A 26,357-nucleotide genomic window follows, 5' to 3' on the forward strand; every position below is an offset into this window, starting at 1 on the left:
AGCCAGTGGCGATCTCCGTACATGTCTGCTGATTTGTACAGCAGAAATGTGCGGCTATCAGGTGTGGGTAGATCTGCGATTCACCCGCGCCTGTTAACCCCTTAAATCGCACTGTCAAAATGTGACCATGCGGTTTTAAATAGCTGCAGTGGGGAAATCGCCTTTCCCTGCCACCAGCAGAGGCCCTATGATGCGATCATGGGGGAGCCGATGGTTGCCATGGTAGCAACGGGTCATGTGATGGCTCCTGTCGCTATCATGACGTAGTTCCTGTTACAGCCAACAGAGCAGTGGCTGTAACAAGAACTCAGCATTTCTGGTGATCAGAGCTGTGCTGCTCTGATCTGCAGAAATGAACGAGCAATCAGACTGCTGATCCTTATAGCCCCCTTGGGAGACTAGTAAAATTAAAAAAAATATATATAAAAAAACCCCCAAAAGTTCAAATCACCCTCCATTCATTACTGTCATACAAAAGGTCTGGCAGTAATGCGTGAAAGTTTAAATAAGACAACATTCACATCAAGTAGTACTGAATTTATGATGAATTTCCTTGAAATTGTACTACGTAATAATTATTTCTTATTCAGTGATGATTATTATATAGAGCAATGAAGGACCGCTATGGGCATGAACATGGTGCCCACACATGCTAATTTGGTTATGATGTCATTGGAGGATCTTATCTAATGTGTCCCACCACTTTGCTGAAGTTCTTGGGTGGTAGAGATACATAGACGATGTCTTCCTCCTCTGGACTGGTTCCGTATCAGAGTTATATGAATTTCATATCATTTTATATGAGCGCACAGACGTGGGAGACATAAGTTGAGCCCCCTGAACAGGTTTGGAAATCAACCTGAACAATTCTGCTGCAGTTTAATTTCCTTTTAATACATGTCTGTCTACATTTGTGTATCCGTGTCTAGTATTGTAATAATCACCTGCACCACCTGTGTTTTTATTTCTTTTATTAGGAGCGGTTTTAGTATTTCTTCCCGGTTTTGCAGAAATCAAGATGCTGTATGAACAGTTGCAATCAAACGCCTTGTTTAGTAATAGGCGTAGTAAGAGGTACATTTCTCATTGTTTGTTATATATATGTTACCCTAAGAATACATTGGCACAACATAGTCATTACTGATCATCTGATCCCTCCGACAGGTGTGTAATTTACCCCCTACACTCGTCCTTATCCAGCGAGGAACAGCAGGCAGTCTTCATTAAGCCACCGCAAGGAGTTACAAAGATAATTATCTCCACCAACATTGCTGAAACTTCTATCACCATTGACGATGTGGTATATGTTATTGACTCGGGCAAGATGAGAGAAAAAAGGTATTACATGTGCCAGAAATAAGACCTGTACATGTGAGCATCAGCATTGCTACTGACTGGTGATGTCTTACGGCAACTGTCCACCAGTTCCAGGACCTGCTGATCTTTACTAACAGAAATTATATTTGCTTATCAGTCTGGTACAATATTAAATTTGGTCATATGTACAGCAGAGCAGCAATCATACTTCTGCTAGCATTGCTCAGCATTGATGAAAGACATACTTCTCAAGAAAAACGGACATTACCATAGTATAGATCTGTAAAATAAGGCTGCTTTCACACTGCGTTGTAGCTTATGTTCACTGGTCCTTTTCAGCGCTTCAGTCGCCCCCCACCCCTTCAAAACAGGTATTGGATGCATGTGCCGACGGGGCCATTGACTAAAAAGGTGGAGACTGAGTCACCATGTGCTGTGTCTTGCACCATTTTCGGGCGAATATACTTTCTGCAGGTGGACTCCCAGACGCACGCCTCCCAACTTTTGAAGAAATGAATTTTGACCACGCCCCTAGCCACACCCATTTGGCAGTAAGGGTCATTCAGCAGATGCCCCGGACTGGTCATTCATAGTCATAGCAGCCAGAATTTTCTTATTTATATGTGTTACTGTATCACATGTTGCTTATTTGGGCCTATAAAGCCATGGTCACACGCTGCATAAATCCTGTTTCTTTCTTTGACGCCTCATTGGGGGACACAGGACCATGGGTGTTATGCTGGCTATCCATAGGAGGACACTAAGTAGATGCAAAAGCATAGCTCCTCCTCTGCAGTTTACACCCCCTGGCCGGGCTAGGCAAGCTCAGTTTTAGCTTAGTGTCTGTAGGAGGCACTTCCTTTCAAGGTTTGTTATTTTTTGAGGGCGACGGTTTCCTTTTGGGACCGATCTCCCACTACCATCAACGGGCAGGAACGTGGAGTGTCACCTCCACGTACCCCCTCCTGCGACGCTGGATCCTGGGCTGGACGACGGGTTCCACAGACACCGATTTTCCAAAGCCCAGGGTAGAGGCCTGTGCCCCTATAGCCCAATTCCTCAGCCCCTCTCTGCAGGCTCTGAGTTAAAGATGGCATCAATTCCTCAGCCCCTCTCTGCAGGCTCTAAGTTGAATATGACACCGACACAGCAAGCTGACTCTGCTATTTTCACTGCCTGGAAAGCAGTGTTTTAAAGTGAGATCCCCCCTGACTGGTTTTCCCAGACAAAGGGAGAAAAGACGCTGCAGGGAAGGCTCCCAGGACATTTACAGTATTTATTATGTTATGTGCAAGGAGCAAGGATCCTGCACACAGTGTTAACTTTCTCTAGCTTGCTGGCTGGAGGAGGGGGAAGTTCTGCTGTTTGCAGAAAGTCCTGCAGATAATTTCCCGGTGGCAGGGGGGAGGGCCCAGGGCTCAGGGACTCACGCTGTTTTATTTGCTCTGTTTATTTGCTCTAGCAGAAAAGCCGGCTGATAACCACTGGTGACAAGCTGTGTGCTGACTGTAGGGAGAGGGAGGAAAACTATCAGAAGCTCCCTTCCCGCCGTTTTTTTTTTTTTTTTACTACCCACAGCAGGGGGGGCACACTGACTCATCTTCCCACTCTTTTAGCGCCAAACCCCACCCCCCGCGGCCTCGATAAGCCCCGCCCCCCCAGGAAAGCTTGCGAAGATCTTCATAGAGCTTAATCCTTCCTGAGGACAGGGCCATCGGCTGATTCTGGTGAGGTGCTTGCTTCAATTGTAGCTCTGCTGAGCATTGCTCCCCCTCCTGGCATACTCCTATTAGGAACATGCAGAAATCTAAGGGCACTAAGGCCCACATAGTCTATTATTCAGCCTGCACTGCCTGCCACGCTGAGCTACCACGTAAACACACCTCTTCTCTCTGTGAGTCATGTACCCCTATAGCCCCCCAAGACCCCACCCCTGCCACCACCGCCGCAACCGGCAGCCCAGAGCCTAGGGCCCCCAGCCCACTGGAATGGGCACAGTTTCTGTCCCAATCCATGGAAAAACTGTCACAGAACCTGGTTCTGGCTATGCAATGTCGTCCTCCACACCCTTCTGGGTCCCTGGACGGAACGCAGCCTGAGGATACCCCTATGGAGGATCCTTCTGAGGTAATCCGGGCACATGCATCACCGGTTGCAGGGATCAGGAAAACAGCACACGGCCAGGTGTCTCCAGCGGGCTCTCCCTCGGGAGCACACAGGGCAGGCTCTCCCACACGCTCCACGGCTTCTGAAGAGCTGGAGCAGGGAGAATGCTGTTTTATACCAAGAGGATTCCTTGGTTCCAGCCTCCCCAGATGATCAAACTGCAAAAGACTCCCTTATAGCAGCAATCAACCAAACTCTGCATGTGGAGGATCCCCCATCCACTACCACTGACCATGCGGTCTCCTTTAAGAGGGCAAGGAAACCCCAAAAGGTTTTCGCTGATCACCCAGAGTTTCAGGATATCCTCACAAAGCAAAGGGAGAAGCCTGACAGGCGCTTCGGTAACCGAAAACTCATGGAGTCCCGGTACCCTTTTGCCTCACCTGCCCCTAAGGGCTGGGCCGATCCGCCCTCGGTCGACCCCCCCCCCTGGTCTCCCGCCTTACCACAAAGGCGCTCCTGTCTTTACCCGATGGTTCCTCCATCAAGGACCCGACAGACAGACCGGTGGAGCACCTTGCCTGCCCTGCTTTTGAGGCTGCGGCTTCCTCCCTCTCGCCCTCCTTTGCCTCTGTGTGGGTCGCAAAGGCGATCTCGGTCTGGGCAGAATCCCTTTAACACTTCGCTTGAGGAATCCCAGTTCACTCATACCTTCACAGAGGTAACAGCTCAAATTGCCGCTGCGGCGGAGTACCTCATGCAGGCCTCCATGGACGCTGCTACCTGCGCAGTGTTTGCCGCCTCAAATACCATAGCCATCCATAGAGCTCTCTGGCTCCGACAATGGCAAGCGGACTCTGCCTCCAAGAAGTCTCTCACGGGCCTTCCCTTTTTTCCAGACCGATTGTTTGGCGAATGTCTGGACAAGCTCATTTCTGACGCCACGGGAGGAAAGAGTACCTCCCTCCCCCAGCTGAAGTTCAGGACGTCCTTCACCAGGCGTCCACAGTCCTCGTTCCGCTCCTTTCGGAACTCATTTGGTTGGTCGACATCCCATGCTGTCCCCGCCACCAGCCGCGGACTATGCAGGGACCGACCTTCTCAGCTCTCCCCGAAACCCACTTCGTCATGGCAGCCTAGACCGAAACAGTCCAGGAATAGGGAGACTCGGCCACGACGTTTTCCCCCCTCATGACTCCTTCGGCGCCCCGGAAGACACACTCATTGTAGGAGGTCGACTGCGGCTCTTTCAACACATCTGGGCTGCCATCTCTGACGACAAATGGGTGCGAGACCTTATGTCTTCCGGTTACCACATAGAATTTCGGACCCGACCCCCGAGTCGGTTCTTTCTCTCAAACCCCCCAAAGACTCGAAAACGACGCAAACCTTTTTTCTCAGCAATCCACTCGCTCCAAACAGCAGGAGTGATAATACCTGTCCCAGACGACGAGAAGTTCGGGGGGTTTTATTCCAACCTCTTTGTGGTCCCCAAAAAGGATGGGTCAGTTCGACCCATCCTGGACCTCAAACACTAAACAAACATGTGCATGTACGGAGATTCAGAATGGAGTCCCTAAGGTCCATTATTGCATCCATGGTCGAAGGGGAATTCCTCGCCTCCATAGACATCAAGGACGCGTACCTGCACATACCCATCGCCCCAGATCACCAAAAGTTCCTCCGCTTCGCAGTTCAGGACTCCCACTTTCAATTCGTAGCTCTACCCTTCGGCCTTGCCACCGCACCAAGGGTCTTCACCAAAGTCATGGCGGACGCCATGAGCGTCCTTCACGCCAGGGGAGTAGTCGTTCTCCCTTGCTTGAACGGCCTCTTCATCAAGGCCCCCTCCTTCCGCGACTGCTCAACCAGCGTACAGATCACTGTGGACACCCTATCCCGCTTAGGGTGGCTAGTAAATCTGGACAAATCATCCCCGATCCCATCACGATCCATCACCTTCCTGGGCATGTCCCTGGACACCCGTCGGGGCTTGATCCTTCTCCCTCAGGACAAGGCGATCGCTCTTCAACGAGCGGTACGCTGCCTTCTACGTCCTCCGTCTCGCTCCATTCGATTCAGCATGAAAGTTCTCGGCAGGATGGTGGCGGCTATGGAAGCAGTAGCCTTTGCTCAACTGCACCTCCGCCCACTGCAGCTAGCCCTTCTAGCGGCCTGGGACAAGAGCCCCTTCTCCCTGGACAGACATCTTCACCTGACACCTTCAGTCAGGTACGCACTCCGCTGGTGACTTCGGTCCTCATCCATATCGAAGGGGAGATCTTTTCTCCCAGTAAACTGGCTGGTCCTGACCATGGACGCCAGCCTCCTAGGTTGGGGAGCAGTGTATCTGCATCACACTGCTCAAGGAAGTTGGACAACTCAGGAGTCTTCCCTACCCATAAACACCCTGGAACTCCGCGCGATCTTCCTTGCGCTCAGAGCGTTCTGCTCTCTGCTAGCGGGTCGTCAGATTCGAGTCCAATCGGACAATGCGACAGTTGTAGCCTGTATCAATCGGCAGGGGGGCATCCGCAGCAAAGCGGCTTTTCTCGAGGCCCACAAGATCCTCAGCTGGGCTGAATCGACGGGATCAGTGATATCAGTGGTACACATACCGGGGGTAGAGAACTGGGCAGCAGACTTTCTAAGTCGCCAAGGCCTGGCCGCCGGAGAATGGTCTCTCCACCCAGATGTGTTTCTACACATCTGCACTCGCTGGGGCACACCAGACATGGACCTAATGGCCTCAAGGTTGAATGCAAAGGTACCCGCGTTCATAGCCAGGTCACGCGACCCGCAGTCCATCGGCGCGGATGCTCTAGTCTGCTCCTGGCACCACTTCCGCCTGCCTTACATATTTCCACCTCTACCCCTGCTGCCGCGGGTAATCAGGAAGATCAAGGCAGAGGCAGTCCCGGTGATACTGATAGCACCGGACTGGCCCAGGCGCGCCTGGTACGCCAAATTAGTACAAATGCTCACAGACGCACCGTGGCGCCTTCCAGACATCCTAGACTTGCTGACCCAAGGGCCCATTTCCCATCAGAACTCCAGAGCCCTGAAGCAGACGGCATGGCCATTGAGACCTGGGTATTAACAAGAGCGGGATTCTCCCCCGCGGTTATTTCCACCATGATCAGCGCCCGAAAGCCTAATTCATCCTGTATTTAGCACCGTACGTGGAAAATCTTCCTTTCATGGTGCAGGGAAATTAACGTCCAGCCTATGCCTCTGGCCATCCCCAGAATTCTCGACTTTCTACAGTCTGGCTTGCAAGCGGGGTTGGCTCTCAGTTCCCTTAAAGGGCAGGTCTCAGCGCTCTCAATCTTCTACCAATGCCGCCTGGCTCATAAACCGCAAGTCAAGACCTTCCTCCAGGGCGTTTCCCATCTAGTTCCCCCGTACAAACGGCCGCTGCAACCATGGGACCTCAGCCTCGTTCTGGACGGTCTCCAGAGGTCTCCCTTTGAACCCCTCAAGGAATCCTCCCTTGCTCTTCTGTCCTGGAAGGTAACATTCCTGGTGGCAATTACGTCCATCAGACGGGTTTCGGAGCTAGTAGCACTCTCTTGCCGCGAGCCTTTTCTGATCTTTCACCAGGACAAGGTGGTTCTGCGCCCCCTTCCGGATTTCCTTCCAAAGGTTCTTACCCCGTTTCATTTGAACGAGGACATTGTTCTGCCTTCCTTTGGTCCACACCCGGTTCATAGGGTGGAAAGGTCTCTGCATTTGTTAGACCTCGTCAGAGCTCTCAGATATTACATATCCAGGACAGCCCCCTTTAGGAAAACGGACTCTTTGTTCGTTATTCCTGAGGGGCCTAAGAAGGGACAGGCAGCTTCAAAGGCGACTCTGGCTCGCTGGATTCGCTCTGCGATCCAGGAAGTCTACCACTTGCAACTCAAGCCCATTCCTAGTGGGCTGCGGGCTCATTCCACGCGAGCAGTTGGCGCTTCGTGGGCCATTCGGCATCAGGCTTCATTGGAACAGGTGTGTAAGGCTGCGACCTGGTCTAGCCTACATACGTTTTCAAAGGATTACAGAGTCCATACCCAGGTTTCAACTGAGGCAAATCTGGGTAGGAAAATTCTGCAAACGTCAGTAGAGCACCTCTCTCAGTAGGCACTCCAGGCTGTCTGGGACTGGTTCCTAGTCCTTGGGTTGTGTTGTCTTCTTTTATGTTTCCCACCCATGGACTGCTTTAGGATGTCCCATGGTCCTGTGTCCCCCAATGAGGCGTCAGAGAAAAACAGATTTTTGTGTACTCACCGTAAAATCGTTTTCTCTTAGCCATAATTGGGGGACACAGCACCCACCCTGTTGCCCTGTTGGGCCTTGGTTCTCTCAGTACCTTATTTGGTTATGACTCTTCTTTTCTCATGTTCCTCTGTTGAGAAGTTTTTACTGTTTTTTTCCTCCTACTGCTTGTGTACTAAAACTGAGGTTGCCTGGCCCGGCCAGGGGGTGTATACTGCAGAGGAGGAGCTATGCTTTTGCATCTACTTGGTGTCCTCCTATGGATACGCAGCATAACACCCATGGTCCTGAGTGCCCCAATGATGGCTAAGAGAAAACGATTTTACGGTGAGTACACAAAAATCCGTTTTCTTTATCGTTTTTTTGGGAGACCCAGACCTCGGTGTTTAGCTTCTGCCTCCGGAGGACACACAAAGTACTACACCTAAAAGTGTAGCTCCTCCCTCTGAGCTTATACACCCCCTGGTGAGCCAGTCCCAGCCAGTTTATCGCTTTGTGTTCAGGAGGCATACATCCACACATGCATTCTCATATGATTTTTTGCTTTTTGGAAAGAGATTGAAGAAGTGCGGGTCCACGTCTGCACTCCCGGCATGCCCCTTCTCACCCCACTGTGTCGGTGGTGTTGTAAGGTTGATTTCCAAGGCTGGAGCCTTACATGCCGTGCTCCTTCACCATCCCTCCTGGGCTCTGGCTTGAAGTGGGAGCCAGCGCGGTCTCCATGCCTGGCAGGAGCCCGGTCTCCGTCCACAGCCCTTTAGGACTCTGCTGGACCGGAGCACTCATCCCCAGGGACCTGGCCCTGCGTCTCAGCAGCTAAGTACCTGAGACGTTCATATGTTGGGGGTCTATGTCCTTTATTGTATGGGGAGAGTGTGTTAGCTGTATTTATTTTGGCATTTCCGGTGGGTTCTCTGGCTTTCGCCCGAGAACCGCGCCGATGGTGCCTGCGCGTCGGCCTCGCTGCTCAAATTTAGTTCCCGGCTTCGCCGGAGGCCTAGTTTCTATTACCGGCCCTCGCATGTCACTCATGCAGAGGGACAGGCACGGCTCCTCCCGGCGGCCATCCTGCACAGGGGAGGGACACTCCCCACTGCTTGTGCATGACTCCTCCCCTTCAGGTCTCTATGGCCCTCCAGATCCCGCTTTCCTACAGGGAAGCCCCCGTCCCGCCCCCACTCTTCGCTCCGGCGGCCATTTTCTTGGACAGGGTTCACTCTGCGCTGGGCCATCCTGCACTCTGCATCCCTGCTGAGGTGCTGTGCATTGGGGGTCCGGGCTTCGGGTTCTGGAGGGCACACAACACCGCTTCCAGCGGTCTGGTAAGCCACAGCCGGTCTCTGGTTGTGGACCTCTGTATATACTCCCTGGGGTTCATTCTCTTTGTAGAAGCTGTCCCCACTCCAGCAGCATGTCGCACACGAGGAGCAAGGCTCCAAAGCTTTATACTGTATGCGCTGCATGTAAGCTCCTGCTGCCTGAACCGAGCACCTATCCACATTGTGATGTCTGCTCTAACTTGGAGGTGCCACAGCTGGAGCCTCACCCCCAGTGGTCTCTCAGGCTGCTTCTGCACCTGTGGCTGAACCCCCAGCCTGGGTAGAGTCCTTCTCTAGGTCTATCTCCCAGTCTTTTGCTGAGTCCATGGGACTTCTGTCCAGGACTTTGATGAATATGCATCAGCCCCCTTCACAGGGTGCCTCTAATGCTCTTGCTAAGGGTCCTTTAGGATCCCTATCATCTGACCTCCGTCCACCGGAGCTCACAGATGATTCATCATCAGGGCACAGACCCCGTCCTCCTAAGAGGAGCCGCAGGGTTTCCTCTCCCTCCTCATCCCGCGGCTCTGATTCAAGAGCTGACTCGCAAGATGAGGAGGATGCCTTTACAGGGGGCTCGGAGGCTAACTCCATGTGCCCCATTGATCTTTCCGAGGGTGACTCAGATCTTAGTGACTTGATTGCTTCCATTAATTCTGTACTGGATCTCAATCCGCCAGTATCAGAGGAGCAACCCTCTCTGGCAGAAAAGCACCAGTTTACCTCGCCTAAGAGAGTAAAGAGTGTGTTCTTTAACCACTCCAGTTTTCAGACCGCTGTGACCAAACCCAGGGCCTGTCCTGACAAACGCTTCCCAAAGCGTGGTTCTGATGACAGTTTTCCCTTTCCACCTGAGGTGGCCAAGGAGTGGGCTCACTCCCCAAAGGTAGACCCTCCGGTGTCTAGGCTCTCAGCCCGGACCGTTGTGTCGGTGGCTGATGGCACTTCCCTTAGGGATTCCACTGACCGTCAGATTGACCTTCTGGCCAAATCCGTGTATGAAGCGGCGGGGGCCGCGTTTTCCCCATCTTTTGCAGCAGTGTGGGCTCTCAAAGCCATCTCTGCTTCTCTAGAGGAGATGCATTCCCTCCCCAGGGAATCTATGCCCGAGATGGTTGCCTTAACTTCTCAAGCTTCAGCTTTTTCATCTTATGCCATGTCTGCCATGCTAGAGGCTTCTCACCGCACTGCGGTGGTTTCGGCTAATTCCCTCGTTATCCGCAGGATCTTGTGGCTTCGAGAGTGGAAGGCAGATGCTTCTTCAAAGAAGTACCTTGCTGGGCTCCCTTTTGCTGGTTCCCGGCTGTTCGGAGAACAGCTGGATGAAATTATTAAAGAAGCTACTGGTGGGAAGAGTACTTCCATGCCACAAACTAAGACCAGGAAACCTGCCCAGGGTAGGATTCAGTCGAGGTTTCGCTCCTTTCGTTCCTCCAACTGGTCGTCCTCTAAGCCCTCCGCCTCGTCCGCTAACTCAGCTAAGGACCAGAAATCCAACTGGCGCCCAAAAGCGCGTCCACAGAAGACCGCAGGAGGTCCTGCCACTAAGGCAGCCTCCTCGGGACTCTCTGCCCGCTCCAGCAACGTCCTTAGTTGGTGGCAGGCTCTCCCACTTTGGCGACGCTTTGTTTCAACAAGTCTCCGATCAGTGGTTGAGAGATATCATCTCTCACGGCTACAGGATAGAATTCTCTTCCAGCCCGCCAAACAGATTTTTTCTCTCAACTCCCCCTTGCTCCAAGGCCGCCGCCTTCTCACAGGCCGTGGCAGCCTTGCAGGCCAACGGAGTAATTGTACCAGTTCCCGCCCGGGAACGGTTCAGAGGTTTTTACTCAAACCTCTTCCTAGTTCCCAAAAAGGACGGTACCTTCCGGCCCATCCTGGATCTCAAGCTTCTCAACAAGCATGTTCGGGTGCGGCACTTTCGCATGGAGTCTCTGCGATCAGTCATTGCCTCAATGACCCAAGGGGATTTCCTGGCGTCCATCGACATCAGAGATGCCTATCTACATGTGCCAATTGCAGTTTCACACCAGCGTTGGCTACGCTTTGCAATAGGAGAAGATCATTTCCAATTCGTGGCTCTTCCCTTCGGGTTAGCCACGGCCCCTCGGGTATTCACCAAGGTCATGGCAGCAGTGATTGCGGTTCTGCACCTCCAGGGGTTGGCAGTGCTCCCTTACCTGGACGACCTTCTAGTCAAAGCTCCATCCAGCGCAGACTGTCAGCGGAGTGTCTCGCTCACTCTCGCCACTCTAGCCCAATTCGGGTGGCTTGTCAATCTTCCCAAATCCACTCTGACGCCGACCCAGAGTCTCACGTACCTAGGGATGCAGTTCAAGACTTTGCCAGCACTTGTGAAGTTGCCCTTAAACAAACAGCTGTCACTCCAGTTGGCGGTGCGCTCTCTCCTGAGGCCCCGCCGTTATACCCTCAGGCGTCTGATGCAGGTGCTGGGTCAAATGGTGGCGTCCATGGAGGCTGTTCCCTTTGCCCAGTTCCATCTGCGCCCCCTGCAGCTGGACATTCTCCGCTGTTGGGACAAGCGGCCTTCCTCCTTACACAAGTTAGTGGCTCTGTCGCCACGGACCAGGAGCTCTCTTCAGTGGTGGCTTCGGCCCCTCTCCCTGTCCCAAGGGCGTTCCTTCCTGGCCCCGTCCTGGGTGATTCTCACCACGGATGCCAGTCTATCCGGCTGGGGAGCGGTATGTCTCCACCACAGAGCACAGGGCACTTGGACTCTGTCCGAGTCAGCCCTTTCAATCAATGTGCTGGAAACCAGAGCCGTGTTTCTAGCTCTCCTAGCATTTCACCACCTGCTGGCGGGCAGGCACATTTGAGTCCAGTCAGACAACGCGACAGCGGTTGCCTACATCAATCATCAAGGCGGGACACGCAGCCGCCTGGCAATGATGGAGGTACAACGCATTCTTCAATGGGCGGAAGACTCCAGGTCCACCATATCCGCAGTCCACATCCCAGGCGTGGAGAACTGGGAGGCAGATTATCTCAGCCGTCAAAGCGTGGACGGTGGCGAGTGGTCCCTGCACCCGGCAGTATGTCAGTCGATCTGCCGCAAATGGGGCACTCCGGACGTGGACCTAATGGCATCCCGTCACAACAACAAAGTTCCTGTTTTACGTGGCTCGCTCCCACGATCCTCAGGCCTTCGCCGCGGACGCTCTGGTTCAGGACTGGTCCCAGTTTCGTCTGTCCTACGTGTTTCCCCCTCTAGCTCTCTTGCCCAGAGTCCTGCGCAAGATCAGAATAGAGGGTCGTCGAGTCATCCTCATTGCACCGGACTGGCCCAGGCGAGCTTGGTATCCAGACCTGCTCCAACTGTCCGTAGAGATGCCGTGGCATCTCCCGGACCGTCCAGATCTACTCTCAAGGTCCGTTTTTCCACCCGAATTCTGCGGCCCTCAAATTGACGGCGTGGCTCTTGAGTCCTGGATTTTGACGGCTTCTGGTATCCCCCCTGAAGTCATCTCCACTATGACTCAGGCGCGCAAGTCTTCCTCCGCTAAGATCTATCACAGGACTTGGAAAATTTTCCTGTCCTGGTGTCGCTCTACCGGCCATCCTCCTTGGCCATTTTCCTTGCCGACTCTTCTGTCTTTTCTACAGTCCGGTCTGCAGCTAGGACTGTCCCTCAACTCTCTCAAGGGACAAGTTTCGGCTCTGTCAGTTTTGTTCCAGCGGCGTCTCGCTCGGCTGGCTCAGGTCCGCACCTTCATGCAGGGCGCGTCTCACATCATTCCGCCTTACCGGCGGCCCTTGGACCCCTGGGACCTTAACTTGGTTCTCACAGTCTTGCAGAAACCCCCCTTTGAGCCTCTTAGGGAGGTTTCTTTGTATCGTCTTTCACAGAAAGTGGCCTTTCTGGTTGCCATAACTTCTCTCAGGAGAGTCTCTGATTTGGCTGCGCTCTCCTCGGAGTCACCTTTTTTAGTCTTTCATCAAGACAAGGTGGTTCTCCGTCCGACTCCGGACTTTCTTCCGAAGGTGGTCTCTCCCTTCCACCTTAACCAGGACATTACCTTACCTTCCTTCTGTCCGGCCCCTGTTCATCGCTTTGAAAAAGCTCTACATACTCTAGATCTGGTGCGTGCTCTCCGGATCTATGTGTCTCGCACCGCTGCGCTTAGGCGGTGCACCTCTTTTTGTGCTAACCACAGGTCGGCGCAAGGGCCTCCCTGCTTCTAAGCCGACCTTAGCCCGTTGGATTAGGTCGACCATTTCGGACGCCTACCAGAGAGCGCAGGCGCCTCCTCCGCCGGGGATCAAAGCACACTCGACCAGAGCTGTCGGTGCCTCTTGGGCTTTTAGGTATCAGGCTACGGCTCAACAAGTCTGTCAGGCTGCCACTTGGGCTAGCCTGCATACCTTCTCGAAGCACTACCAAGTGCATGCTCATGCTTCGGCAGATGCGAGCTTGGGCAGACGCATCCTTCAGGCGGCGGTCGCCCATTTGTGAAGTTAGGTTCTGCCTACTTCTTAGTTTTTCTGTTTATTTCCCACCCAGGGACTGCTTTGGAAAGTCCCAAGGTCTGGGTCTCCCAAAGGAACGATAAAGAAAAAGAGAATTTCTTTGTCGCTCCATTGGGAGACCCAGACAATTGAGCTAGAAGAAAAGGAATTTACGGTAAGTAAACAAAATTCCCTTTTTTGTTTACTTACCGTAAATTCTTTTTCTTATAGTTCCGTCTTGGGAGACCCAGCACCCTCCTTGTTGCCTGTTGGCAATTTCCTTGTTCCGTGTGTTTTCACCGGCTGTTGTCGTGGACAGAGTCTCCGGTTGTTCCGGCTCTTGCTCTGTTCTACTTGTGGGTGGCTATTCTCCTTCAGCTTTTGCACTAAACTGGCTGTGACTGGCTCACCAGGGGGTGTATAAGCTCAGAGGGAGGAGCTACACTTTTAGGTGTAGTACTTTGTGTGTCCTCCGGAGGCAGAAGCTAAACACCAAGGTCTGGGTCTCCCAAGACGGAACTATAAGAAAAAGAATTTACGGTAAGTAAACAAAATTCTCTTTTCTTTGTCGCTCCATTGGGAGACCCAGACAATTGGGTGTATAGCTATTGCCTCTGGAGGCCACACAAAGTATTACACTTAAAAGTGTAAGGCCCCTCCCCTTCTGGCTATACACCCCCAGTGGGATCACTGGCTCACCAGTTTTGTGCTTTGTGCGAAGGAGGCAACACATCCACGCATAGCTCCACTTTTTAGTCAGCAGCAGCTGCTGACTATGTCGGATGGAAGAAAAGAGGACACATATAGTGTCCCCAGCATGCTCCCTTCTCACCCCACTGTATGTCGGAGGTGTTTGTAAGGTTGAGGTACCCATTGCGGGTACGGCGGCAGGAGCCCACATGCTGATTCCTTCCCCATCCCTTTTTACAGGGCTCTGGGTGAAGTGGGATTTACCGGTCTCCAGGCACTGAGACCGGGCTCCATCTACAGCCCCTGGAGAAGATGCTGGATGGAGCGGAGTACATCAGGGACATGGCCCTGCTTCCTCAAGGTACTCTGTGTCCCCGTGCATTTGGCGCTCACACCGCAGCATGCTGGGTGTTGTAGTGCGCCGGGGGACATCAGCGCTGCGGCGCCTGTGCCATGGCCTCATTCAGCTTTGCTGAAGCAGGCTCACTTATGGGAATTGGTCGCGCCGGCCGCTGGGACTGCGGCGCGGCTGGCACTTGTAGTGCGCCGGGGACTTCAGCGCGGCCTGCGCTTTTACGGCGGCCGCGCTGATAACTAGAGTCCCCGGCTTTTGCGGCCTGCTTCCGTTCGTTCCCGCCCCCAGACCTGCCAGTCAGGAGAGGGGCGGGACGCTGGCCAGTTCCAGGAATCGGTCGCGCCGGCCGCTGGCAGCGGCGCGGCTGGCACTTGTGGTGCGCCGGGGACTTCAGCGCGGCCCGCGCTTTTACGGCGGCCGCGCTGATAACTAGAGTCCCCGGCTTTTGCGGCCTGCTTCCGTTCGTTCCCGCCCCCAGACCTGCCAGTCAGGAGAGGGGCGGGACGCTGGCCACTTCTATGAATCGGTCGCGCCGGCCGCTGGAACTGCGGCGCGGCTGGCACTTGTGGTGCGCCGGGGACTTCAGCGCGGCCCGCGCTTTTACGGCGGCCGCGCTGTTAACTCGAGTCCCCGGCTTCTGGGCCTAGTCTCCCTTCGTTACCGCCCACAGCCCTGACAGTCAGGGTAGGGGCGTGACGCTGCATAGAGCAGAGCTGAGAGCTGGAGTATGTTTTGCATACTCCACCCCTCTCACTGTGTGCACTGTGAATCCGGATTCCCGCACTTTCTCAGGCACGCCCACGGCTTCCTTCTCTACAAGGACACCGGCAGCCATTAGTGTCAGTTTCTGTACGATACAGAGACAAGTGTGGAAGACCCTGGCATTCTGATAGTCACACAATCGCTGTAACAGGCGTTAAGCAGCACCTGTGGTGCTAACCCCACTAGTGCAGAAGTGCACTTATAGATATGCTTGTACTATATACATTGCACTGTTTGGTCGCACGTTGTATATACCCTCCTGGATTATGCGGAGGAGTTATCAGCATATTCTCTGTGTAAAACAAAGGTGCAGAACCACATGTTTTTCTATACAGCTGGTACAGCATAGACTCCCATTGTATGCACTAATGGCCAGGGGATGAGGACGGTGTCTGCAGTATTTACTGACAGTTTTTTCTGAGACTATGGCTATGATACTAGAAGCCTAGCAGTCCGGACATGTCTCTCACAATATGGGCACTGTTGAATCATTGATCCATGGCCCCCCTCAGTGTGAATAACTAACAGCTCCGGGAATGTCACACGCATCCCAGAGTCACGGCTCTGCACGGACGTCAGTCCCAGACAGCCTAAGTGGGCTCGCTATGAGCGGCCTCGGTTTCATCAGGGTCCTAACAGAAGGACTCGCTGTGTAATGAGGCGGAAGTAGCGGCTCAGGATTCTGATCCTGAGACCGCTCTCAATCTGGATACACCTGATTGTGACGCCATAGTAAATAATCTTATAGCGTCCATCTATAGAATGTGGGTTATTTCTCACAGCTCCTCCAGTGGAGGAGTCAGCTTCACGTATTTTTCTGGACCACTCTGCCTTCAGAGAGGCAGTCCAGGAACACCACGCTTATCCAGATATGCGCTTCTCCAAACGGCTTAGGATACACGTTATCCCTGTCCCCTGACTTGGTCAAGGACTGGACCCAATGTCCCGAGCGGCATCCTCCAATCTCCAGGCTTGTAGCTAGATCCATAGTTGCAGTGGGAGATGGAACTGCAAACTCAAAGATGCCACTGACAGACAGATAGATCTCTGGTCGAAAGCCATCTATGAGGCTGTCGGCGCACCGTTGGCTCCGGCATTCTCTCCCTTGGGGCACTCCAAGCTATTTCAGCTTGTCTTACACAGATTGACACGGTTACACGTACATCTGTGCCGCAGGTGGCATCCTTAACCTCTCAAATGTCTGCATTTGTTTCTTACGCGATTCAGGTTGTCCTGGACTCTGCGAACCGTGCGGCGGTAGCCTCCGCTACTCCGTGTTTTTAAGCAGAGCCTGGTCTGCTCGTTAAGTGAATGGAAGGCAGAGTCTGCTTCCAAAAAAGGTTGCCTAACCAGTTGCCTTTTTCTGCTGACCGACTGTTTGGTGAGCGTTGGATGTAACCATCAAACAGTCCAGGGGTAAGGATTCATCCTTTCCTCAGCCCGGACACAACAAACCCCAACAGAGCAAGAGGCAGTCGGGGTTTTCGGCCTTTTCGAGGCTCGGGCAGGTCCCATTTTTCCTCGTCCAATGTGGACTCAAAAGGATCAGAGGAGCTAAGATTCTTAGCGGGCCCAGTCTCGTCCAAAAAAGCGACAGTCTGAAAACCCGCTTCCAAGGCGGCTTCCTCATGACTTGCGGCCTCGGTCGGTAGCAGGCTCTCCCGCCTTGGCGATATTTAGCTGCCATAGGTCAATGACCATTGAGTGTGAGACATTCTGTCTCACGGGTACAGGATAGAGCTCACTTCTCGTCCTCCAACTCGATTCTTCAGAATTTCTCCACCTCCCGGCCGGGCCGCTGCTCTTCTGCAAACAGGGTGCACTCTATAGGCAGAAAGAGTGATGACCCCCGTTCCTCTTCAGGAACAAGGTCACGGTTTTTACCCCAAATTCTTTGCGGTACCTATAACAACGGGCCGTTCCGTCCCGTTCTGGATCTAAAAATGCTCAGCAAGCTCGTGGACACCAGGCGGTTCAGGATGGAATCCCTCCGCCATGTCATCGCCTCAAGGTCCCAAGGATATTTCCTAGCATCATTAGGCATCAAGGATGCTTATCCACACGTGCCGATTGATCCAGAGCACTAGCGTTTCTACGCTTCGTTATAGGAGACGAACACCCTCTGTTCGTAGCTCTACCTTCCGGCTAGCGACAGTCCAACTGGTCTTCGCCAAGGTCAGGGCAGCAGTAGTCACAGTCCTGCACTCTCAGGGTCACTCTGTGGTCCCGTATTTAGACGATCTACTTGTCAAGGCACTCTCTTAGGAAACATGCCAACACTGCCCGAACGTTGCGCTGGAGACTCTCTAGAGTTTTGGGTGGATCATCAACTTTTTAAAGTCAGATCCGACCCCGACCCTATCGATAACATATCTAGGCATAGAGTTTCTTACTCTCTCAGCGATAGTGAAGCTGCCGCTAGACAAACAGCATTCACTACGGGCTGCAAGCTCTTCTTTAAGAACCAGTCGCACACATTGAGACGCCTCATGCACTTCCTACGTAAGATGGTAGCAATGGAGGCAGTTCCTTTCGCGCAGTTTTACTGCGTCCACTACAATGGGACATTCTCCGCCAATGGGACGAGGAGTCGACGTCCCTCAACAGAGTCGTCGTTCTTTCTCAGGCGGCCAAGGAATCTCTACGGTGGTGGCTTCTTCTCACCTCTTGGTCAAAAAGAAGGTCCTTCCTATCCCCGTCCTGGGCGATAGTTACGACAGACGCGAGTCTATCAGGGGGGGAGCAGTTTTTCTCCACTACAGCGCTCAGGGTACGTGGACTCAGCAAGAGTCCACTCTTCAGATCAATGTTCTTGAACACAGAGCAGTGTATCTTGCCCTACAATCCTTCCAACAGCGGCTGGAAAGCAAGCATATCCGACTTCAGTCGGACAGCTCCACAGCGGTGGCATACATCAACCACCAAGGAAGAACGCGCAACCGGCAAGCCTTCCAGGAAGTCCGGCAGGTTCTGATGTGGGTGGAAGACACGGCATCCACCATATCCACAATTCACATCCCAAGTGTGGAAACTAGGAAGCTGACTTCCTAAGTCGCTGAGGTGTGGCCGAAAGAGTATGGTCTCCTCACCCGGACGGGTTTCAGGAGATCTGGCGCCGCTGACAGAGGCCGGACGTCGATCTAATGGCGTCACGGCACAACAACAATGTGCCAGCTTCATGGCACGGTTTCACAATCATCGAGCTCTGGCGGCAAACGCCTTAGTTCAGCATTGGTCGCAGTTCCAGCTACCTTAGGTGCCACCTCTGGCATTGTTGCCCAGAGTACTGCGCTAGATCAAGACCGACTGCGGCCGCGCCATCCTCGTCGCTACAAATTGGCCGAGGATGTTGTGGTACTCGGTTCTGTGGTGCCTCACGGTAGGCTAACCGGGGGCACTACCAGACCAATCAGACTGGCTGTCCCAAGGGCCATTCTTCCATTTGAATTCTACGGCCCTCAACCGGATGGTGTGGCATTGAGTCCTGGAACCTAGTGTCGTCAGGATTACCTCAGGACGTGGTTGCCACCATGAGACAGGCTAGCATACCAACGTCCGCCAAGATTGACCACAGGACGTGGAAGATGTTCTTATCTCGGTGCTCGGCGCAGGGTGTTTCTCCCTGGCCGGTTGCATCGTCTATGTTTCCTTCCTTCCTGCAATCTAGGTAGGAAAATGGGTTGTCGCTCAGTTCCCTTTAGGGACAAGTCTCAGCGCTATCTGTATTTTTTCAGAAACGACGACTTCCTCAGGTACGCACGTTCCTACGGGGAGTTTGTCTTCTCAGCACTCCGTACAAGCGGCCGTTAGAGCCCTGAGATCTGAACAAGGTTCTAATTGCTCTCCAGATGCCGCCTTTCGAGCCTTTGAAGGATGTCTCCCTTCCCGTTTTTCACGGGAAGTGGCCTTCTAGTAACGGTCTCGTCTCTTAGGCGAGTTTCCGAGCTAGCAACGCTCTCATACAAACTCCCTTCCTGGTCCTTCACCAGGACAGGGTAGTTCTGCGTCCGGTTCCGGAATTTCTCCCTAAGGTGGTATCCCATTTTCATATCAATCAGGATATCACCTCACCTTCTTTGTGTCCTCGTCCAGTCCATCAATTTCAGAAAGATTTGCATCTGTTGGTTCTGGTGAGAGCACTCAGGTTCTACTTCCCGCATGGCGCTCCTGCGCCACCCGGATGCACTCTTTGTCCTTGTCGCTGGTCGGCGTAAACAGTCGCAAGCTTCCAGATCCACCCTTGCTCGGGGGCTCGAGGAACCAATTCTTGAAACCTACAGTTCTACTGGGCTTCTGGTTCTCTCAAGGCCGAAGGCCCATTCTACCAGAGCCGTGGGTGCATCCTGGGCATTACGGCACCAGGCTACGGCTCAGCAGGTGTGTCAGGCACCCACCTGGTCGAGTCTACTTACTTTTACCAAGCATTATCAGATGCATACCTACGCTTCGGCAGACGCCAGCCTAGGTAGATAAGTCATTCAGGCGGCGGTTGGCCACCTGTAGGAGAGGGCCGTTTGACGGCCCTATCATGAGGTATTCTTTTACCCACCCAGGGATTGCTTTTGGACATCCCAATTGTCTGGGTCTCCCAATGGAGCGACAAAGAAGAAGGGAATTTTGTTTACTTACCGTAAATTCCTTTTCTTCTAGCTCCAATTGGGAGACCCAGCACCCGCCCTGTTTTCTCGGGGTTTTTCTGTTTTTTCGGGTACACATGTTGTTCATGTGGTATGGTTCAGTTCTCCGATGTTTCCTCGGATTGAATTGGTCTTTAAACCAGTTATTGGCTTTCCTCCTTCTTGCTTTGGCACTAAAACTGGTGAGCCAGTGATCCCACTGGGGGTGTATAGCCAGAAGGGGAGGGGCCTTACACTTTTAAGTGTAATACTTTGTGTGGCCTCCAGAGGCAATAGCTATACACCCAATTGTCTGGGTCTCCCAATTGGAGCTAGAAGAAAAGGAATTTACGGTAAGTAAACAAAATTCCCTTCTTTTCCTTCACCTACAAAGCGATGCAGTATTTATCTATCTAGCCCTTTATCTAGCCCTCTATCTAGCCCTCTATCTAGCCCTCTATCTAGCCCTCTATCTAGCCCTCTATCTAGCCCTCTATCTAGCCCTCTATCTAGCCCTCTATCTAGCCCTCTATCTAGCCCTCTATCCTTCCATCCTCTATCCTTCCATCCTCTATCCTTCCATCCTCTATCCTTCCATCCTCTATCCATCCATCCTCTATCCATCCATCCTCTATCCATCCATCCTCTATCCATCCATCCTCTATCCATCCATCCTCTATCCATCCATCCTCTATCCATCCATCCTCTATCCATCCATCCTCTATCCATCCATCCTCTATCCATCCATCCTCTATCCATCCATCCTCTATCCATCCATCCTCTATCCATCCATCCATCCTCTATCCATCCATCCTCTATCCATCCATCCTCTATCCATCCATCCTCTATCCATCCATCCTCTATCCATCCATCCTCTATCTATCCATCCATCCATCTAATCTATTCTCTATCCATCCCTCCATCCATCCATCCATCTTTACATCTGGATAATCTGCTTCTGATTTCTCTACTGCAATATAGAGGTCAAGATAACCAAATTTTCCTATGTTTTTCAATACGGGCAGTGGCTCAGTGGTAGAGCTGCTGCCTATGGAACAATGAGCTTCACAGTTCATGGGTTCGAGTCCTGGCCGCCCCCCTAATCCAGAGCCGATGAAAATGTAATTTAATTTTTCTTTGTCGCTCTATTGGGAGACCCAGACAATTGGGTGTATAGCTACTGCCTCCGGAGGCCACACAAAGTATTACACTTAAAAGTGTAAGGCCCCTCCCCTTCTGCCTATACACCCCCCGTGGGATCACGGGCTCCTCAGTTTTCATGCTTTGTGCGAAGGAGGTCAGACATCCACGCATAGCTCCACTGTTTTAGTCAGCAGCAGCTGCTGACTATGTCGGATGGAAGAAAAGAGGGCCCATATAGGGCCCCCAGCATGCTCCCTTCTCACCCCACTCTTGTCGGCGGTGTTTGTTAAGGTTGAGGTATCCATTGCGGGTACGGAGGCTGGAGCCCACATGCTGCTTTCCTTCCCCATCCCCCTCAGGGCTCTGGGTGAAGTGGGATCTTACCGGTCTCCAGGCACTGAGACCGTGCTCCATCCACAGACCCGGAGAACCTGCTGGATATGGAGCTGAGTATCGTCAGGGACAGGGCCCTGCTACATTAAGGTACTCTGTGTCCCCGTACAAATCGCGCACACACACACCAGCATTGCTGGGTGTGTTAGTGCGCCGGGGACAACAGCGCGGAGCGCTTGTGCTATTACTCACTGCAGCTTAGCTGAGTGAGTTTATGTATTAGGAACTGCCGCGCCGGCCGCTGCTGGCTGTTTTTACACTGTGGCGCGGCTGGGACTTGTGGTGCGCCGGGGACTTCCGCGCTGGCCGTGCACATAGGACGGCCGCGCTTATTACTCGAGTCCCCGGCTTTGCGGCCTAGTTTCGTTTCGTTCCCGCCCCCAGGCCTGCCAGTCAGGGGAGGGGCGGGACGCTGTTCAGAACGACAGCGCCGAGGGCTGGAGTCTGCTTAGCATACTCCAGCCCCCTCACTGGACACAGTGGGACGCCAGTTTCCCGCACTTTGTCTGGGGCACGCCCACGGCCCGCCCCTCTTCACAGGACGCCGGCAGCCATTCCTGTTTGCAGTCTGAGCTGGAGAAGGGAGACAAGCTCTGGGACACCCAGTCACAGGATTCTGGCGACCACACACCCGCTTTTGAGCGGGCGGTAAGCAGCACCTGAAGTGCTGACCCCACTAATGCCGAAGTGTTCATTTGTACTTTATGCTTGTATGCTATACATTGCACTGTACGGTCGCTATTCTTGGCTATATACCCTCCTAGATGGCTAGACAACAGCATGTCGTCCGCAAAAAGCAAGGGTGCCAAGGCACAGGCTTTCTATGCTGCTTGTACTGCATGTGAGGCTGTTCTACCGGCAGGTTCCACTGACCCCCATTGTGTGCAATGCTCCCCTGTAGCACTTACTCAGCCGGGGTCTCTGCTAGAGGTGGCCCAAGGAGAACCACCTGGGAACACTGTCCAGGTGACAGGGACGGAGTTTGCAGTTTTTGCTGATAGATTGTCTGTGACTATGTCTAAAATCCTAGAGACTTTGCAGTCCAGACCGGTAACTCAGACCATGGGCACTGTTGATTCAATGCTCCCTGGCCCCCCTCATTTGGAACAAATCCGTGCTCCGGGGGGTCCCATGCATCCCAGGGTGAAGGCTCTGAAACGGACGACAGTCCCTGACAGCCTAAGCGAGCTCGCTGGGAGCGGCCCTCGACTTCATCACACTGGTCAGGGTCCCAGCAGGAGGACTCTCTGTATGATGAGGCAGACGTAGCTGATCAGGATTCTGATCCTGAGACCGCTCTCAATCTGGATACACCTGATGGTGACGCCATAGTGAATGATCTTATAGCGTCCATCAATAGAATGTTAGATATTTCTCCCTCAGCTCCTCCAGTGGAGGAGTCAGCTTCACAGCAGGAGAAATTCCATTTCAGTATCCCAAGCGTAAATTGAGTACTTTTCTTGACCACTCTGACTTCAGAGAAGCAGTTCAGAAACACCACGCTTATCCAGATAAGCGTTTCTCCAAACGTCTTAAGGATACACGTTATCCCTTTCCCCCTGACGTGGTCAAGAGCTGGACCCAGTGTCCAAAGGTGTATCCTCCAATCTCCAGGCTTGCGACTAGATCCATAGTTGCAGTGGACGATGGGGCTTCACTTAAAGATGCCACTGACAGACAGATGGAGCTCTGGTTGAAATCCATCTATGAAGCTATCGGCGCGTCGTTTGCTCCGGCATTCGCAGCCGTATGGGCACTCCAAGCTATTTCAGCTGGTCTTGCGCAGATTCACACTGTCACACGTACATCTGATCCGCAAGTAGCGTCCTTAACCTCTCAAATGTCTGCATTTGCGTCTTACGCTATTAATGCTGTCCTGGACTCTACGAGCCGTACGGCAGTGGCGTCCGCCAACTCCGTGGTTTTACGCAGAGCCTTGTGGTTAAGGGAATGGAAGGCAGATTCTGCTTCCAAAAAGTGCTTAACCAGTTTGCCGTTATCTGGTGACAGACTGTTTGGTGAGAGATTGGATGAAATCATTAAACAGTCCAAGTCTAAGGATTCTTCCTTACCCCAGCCCAAACCTAACAAACCCCAACAGAGGAGGGGACAGTCGAGGTTTCGGTCCTTTCGAGGCTCGGGCAGGTCCCAATTCTCCTCGTCCAAAAGGACTCAAAAGGATCAGAGGAGCTCAGATTCTTGGCGGGCTCAGTCACGCCCAAAGAAGGCAGCCGGAGGAACCGCTACCAAGGCGGCTTCCTCATGACTTTCGGCTTCCTCTCTCCGCATCCTCGGTCGGTGGCAGGCTCTTCCGCTTTGGGGACATTTGGCTGCCACAGGTCAAAGACCGTTGGGTGAGAGACATTCTGTCTCACGGGTACAGGATAGAGTTCAGTTCTCGTCCCCCGACTCGATTCTTCAGAACTTCTCCACCTCCCGACCGAGCCGGTGCTCTTCTGCAGGCGGGTGCTCTCTAAAGGCAGAAGGAGTGGTGATCCCTGTTCCTCTTCAGGAGCAAGGTCACGGTTTTTACTCCAATTTGTTTGTGGTGCCAAAAAAGGACGGGTCTTTCCGTCCTGTTCTGGACCGAAAACTGCTCAACAAGCATGTGAAAACCAGGCGGTTCCGGAGGGAATCCCTCCGCTCCGTCATCGCCTCAATGTCTCAAGAAGATTTCCTAGCATCAATAGACATCAAGGATGCTTATCTCCAGAGCACCAGCGTTTTCTACGCTTCGTTATAGGAGACGAACACTTTCAGTTCGTAGCCCTGCCTTTCGGTCTGGCGACAGCCCCACGGGTCTTCACCAAGGTCATGGCAGCAGTAGTAGCAGTCCTGCACTCTCAGGGTCACTCTGTGATCCCTTACTTGGACGATCTACTTGTCAAGGCACCCTCTCAAGAGGCATGCCAACACAGCCTGAACGTTGCGCTGGAGACTCTCCAGAGTTTCGGGTGGATCATCAACTTTTCAAAGTCAATTCTGACCCCGACCCAATCGCTAACATATCTTGGCATGGAGTTTCATACTCTCTCAGCGATAGTGAAACTTCCGCTGGACAAACAGCGTTCACTTCAGACAGGGGTGCAATCTCTCCTTCAAGGCCAGTCGCACCCCTTGAGACGCCTCATGCACTTCCTAGGGAAGATGGTAGCAGCAATGGAGGCAGTCCCTTTCGCGCAGTTTCATCTGCGTCCACTACAATGGGACATTCTCCGCCAATGGGACGGGAAGTCGACGTCCCTCGACAGGAACGTCTCCCTTTCTCAGGCGGCCAAGGAATCTCTTCGGTGGTGGCTTCTTCCCACCTCATTGTCAAAAGGAAAGTCCTTCCTTCCCCCATCCTGGGCGGTGGTCACGACAGACACGAGTCTATCAGGGTGGGGAGCAGTTTTTCTCCACCACAGGGCTCAAGGTACGTGGACTCAGCAGGAGTCCACCCTTCAGATCAATGTTCTGGAAATCAGAGCAGTGTATTTTGCCCTACAAGCCTTCCAGCAGTGGCTGGAAGGCAAGCAGATACGAATTCAGTCGGACAACTCCACAGCGGTGGCATACATCAACCACCAAGGGGGGACACGCAGTCGGCAAGCCTTCCAGGAAGTCCGGCGGATTCTGACGTGGGTGGAAGACACGGCATCCACCATATCCGCAGTTCACATCCCGGGCGTAGAAAACTGGGAAGCAGACTTCCTCAGTCGCCAGGGTATGGACGCAGGGGAATGGTCTCTTCACCCGGACGTGTTTCAGGAGATCTGTCGCCGCTGGGGGATGCCGGACGTCGACCTAATGGCGTCCCGGCACAACAACAAGGTCCCAGCTTTCATGGCACGGTCTCACGATCACAGAGCTCTGGCAGCGGACGCCTTAGTTCAAGATTGGTCGCAGTTCCGGCTCCCTTATGTGTTTCCACCTCTGGCGCTGTTGCCCAGAGTGCTACGCAAGATCAGGTCCGACTGCCGCCGCGCCATCCTCGTCGCTCCAGACTGGCCAAGGAGGTCGTGGTACCCGGATCTGTGGCATCTCACGGTAGGACAACCGTGGGCACTACCAGACCGGCCAGACTTGCTGTCTCAAGGGCCGTTTTTTTCCATCTGAATTCTGCGGCCCTGAACCTGACTGTGTGGCCATTGAGTCCTGGATCCTAGCGTCTTCAGGATTATCTCAAGAGGTCATTGCCACCATGAGACAGGCTAGGAAACCAACCTCTGCCAAGATCTACCACAGGACGTGGAAGATATTCTTAGCTTGGTGCTCTGCTCAGGAAGTTTCTCCCTGGCCATTTGCCTACTTTTCTTTCCTTCCTGCAATCCGGGTTGGAAAAAGGTTTGTCGCTCGGCTCCCTTAAAGGACAAGTCTCTGCGCTATCTGTATTTTTTCAGAAGCGCCTGGCCAGACTCCCACAGGTACGCACGTTCCTGCAAGGGGTTTGTCATATCGTCCCTCCTTACAAGCGGCCGTTAGAGCCCTGGGATCTGAACAGGGTTCTAATTGCTCTCCTGAAGCCGCCTTTCGAGCCTATGAGGGATGTTTCCCTTTCTCGCCTTTCACAGAAAGTGGCCTTTCTAGTAGCGGTCACGTCTCTTCGGAGAGTGTCCGAGCTAGCAGCGCTGTCATGCAAATCTCCCTTCCTGGTGTTTCACCAGGACAAGGTGGTTCTGCGCCCGATTCCGGAGTTTCTCCCTAAGGTGGTATTCCCCTTTCATCTCAATCAGGATATCTCCTTACCTTCTTTGTGTCCTCATCCAGTTCATCAATGTGAAAGGGATTTGCATTTGTTGGATCTGGTGAGAGCACTCAGAATCTACATTTCCCGCACGGCGCCCCTGCGCCGCTCGGATGCTCTCTTTGTCCTTGTCGCTGGTCAGCGTAAAGGGTTGCAAGCTTCCAAATCCACCCTGGCTCGGTGGATCAAGGAACCAATTC

At 53.1% G+C, this 26,357-nt stretch overlaps 1 protein-coding gene across 3 annotated transcripts in view; it reads left to right on the forward strand.

Annotated features, from left to right (window-relative positions):
• Positions 1-26,357, forward strand: part of DHX57 (DExH-box helicase 57) — a 149,058-nt gene that overhangs the window by 75,899 nt on the left and 46,802 nt on the right. For all 3 annotated transcript variants that reach the window (XM_075339468.1, XM_075339470.1, XM_075339469.1), the window contains exons 14-15: positions 978-1,074; positions 1,165-1,338. In XM_075339468.1, coding sequence (XP_075195583.1) covers positions 978-1,074; positions 1,165-1,338 — 271 coding nt within the window. The remainder of the gene's footprint in view (positions 1-977; positions 1,075-1,164; positions 1,339-26,357) is intronic.

Source organism: Anomaloglossus baeobatrachus, chromosome 3, assembly GCF_048569485.1.
Source record: "Anomaloglossus baeobatrachus isolate aAnoBae1 chromosome 3, aAnoBae1.hap1, whole genome shotgun sequence".
NCBI classification, from domain to species: domain Eukaryota; kingdom Metazoa; phylum Chordata; class Amphibia; order Anura; family Aromobatidae; genus Anomaloglossus; species Anomaloglossus baeobatrachus.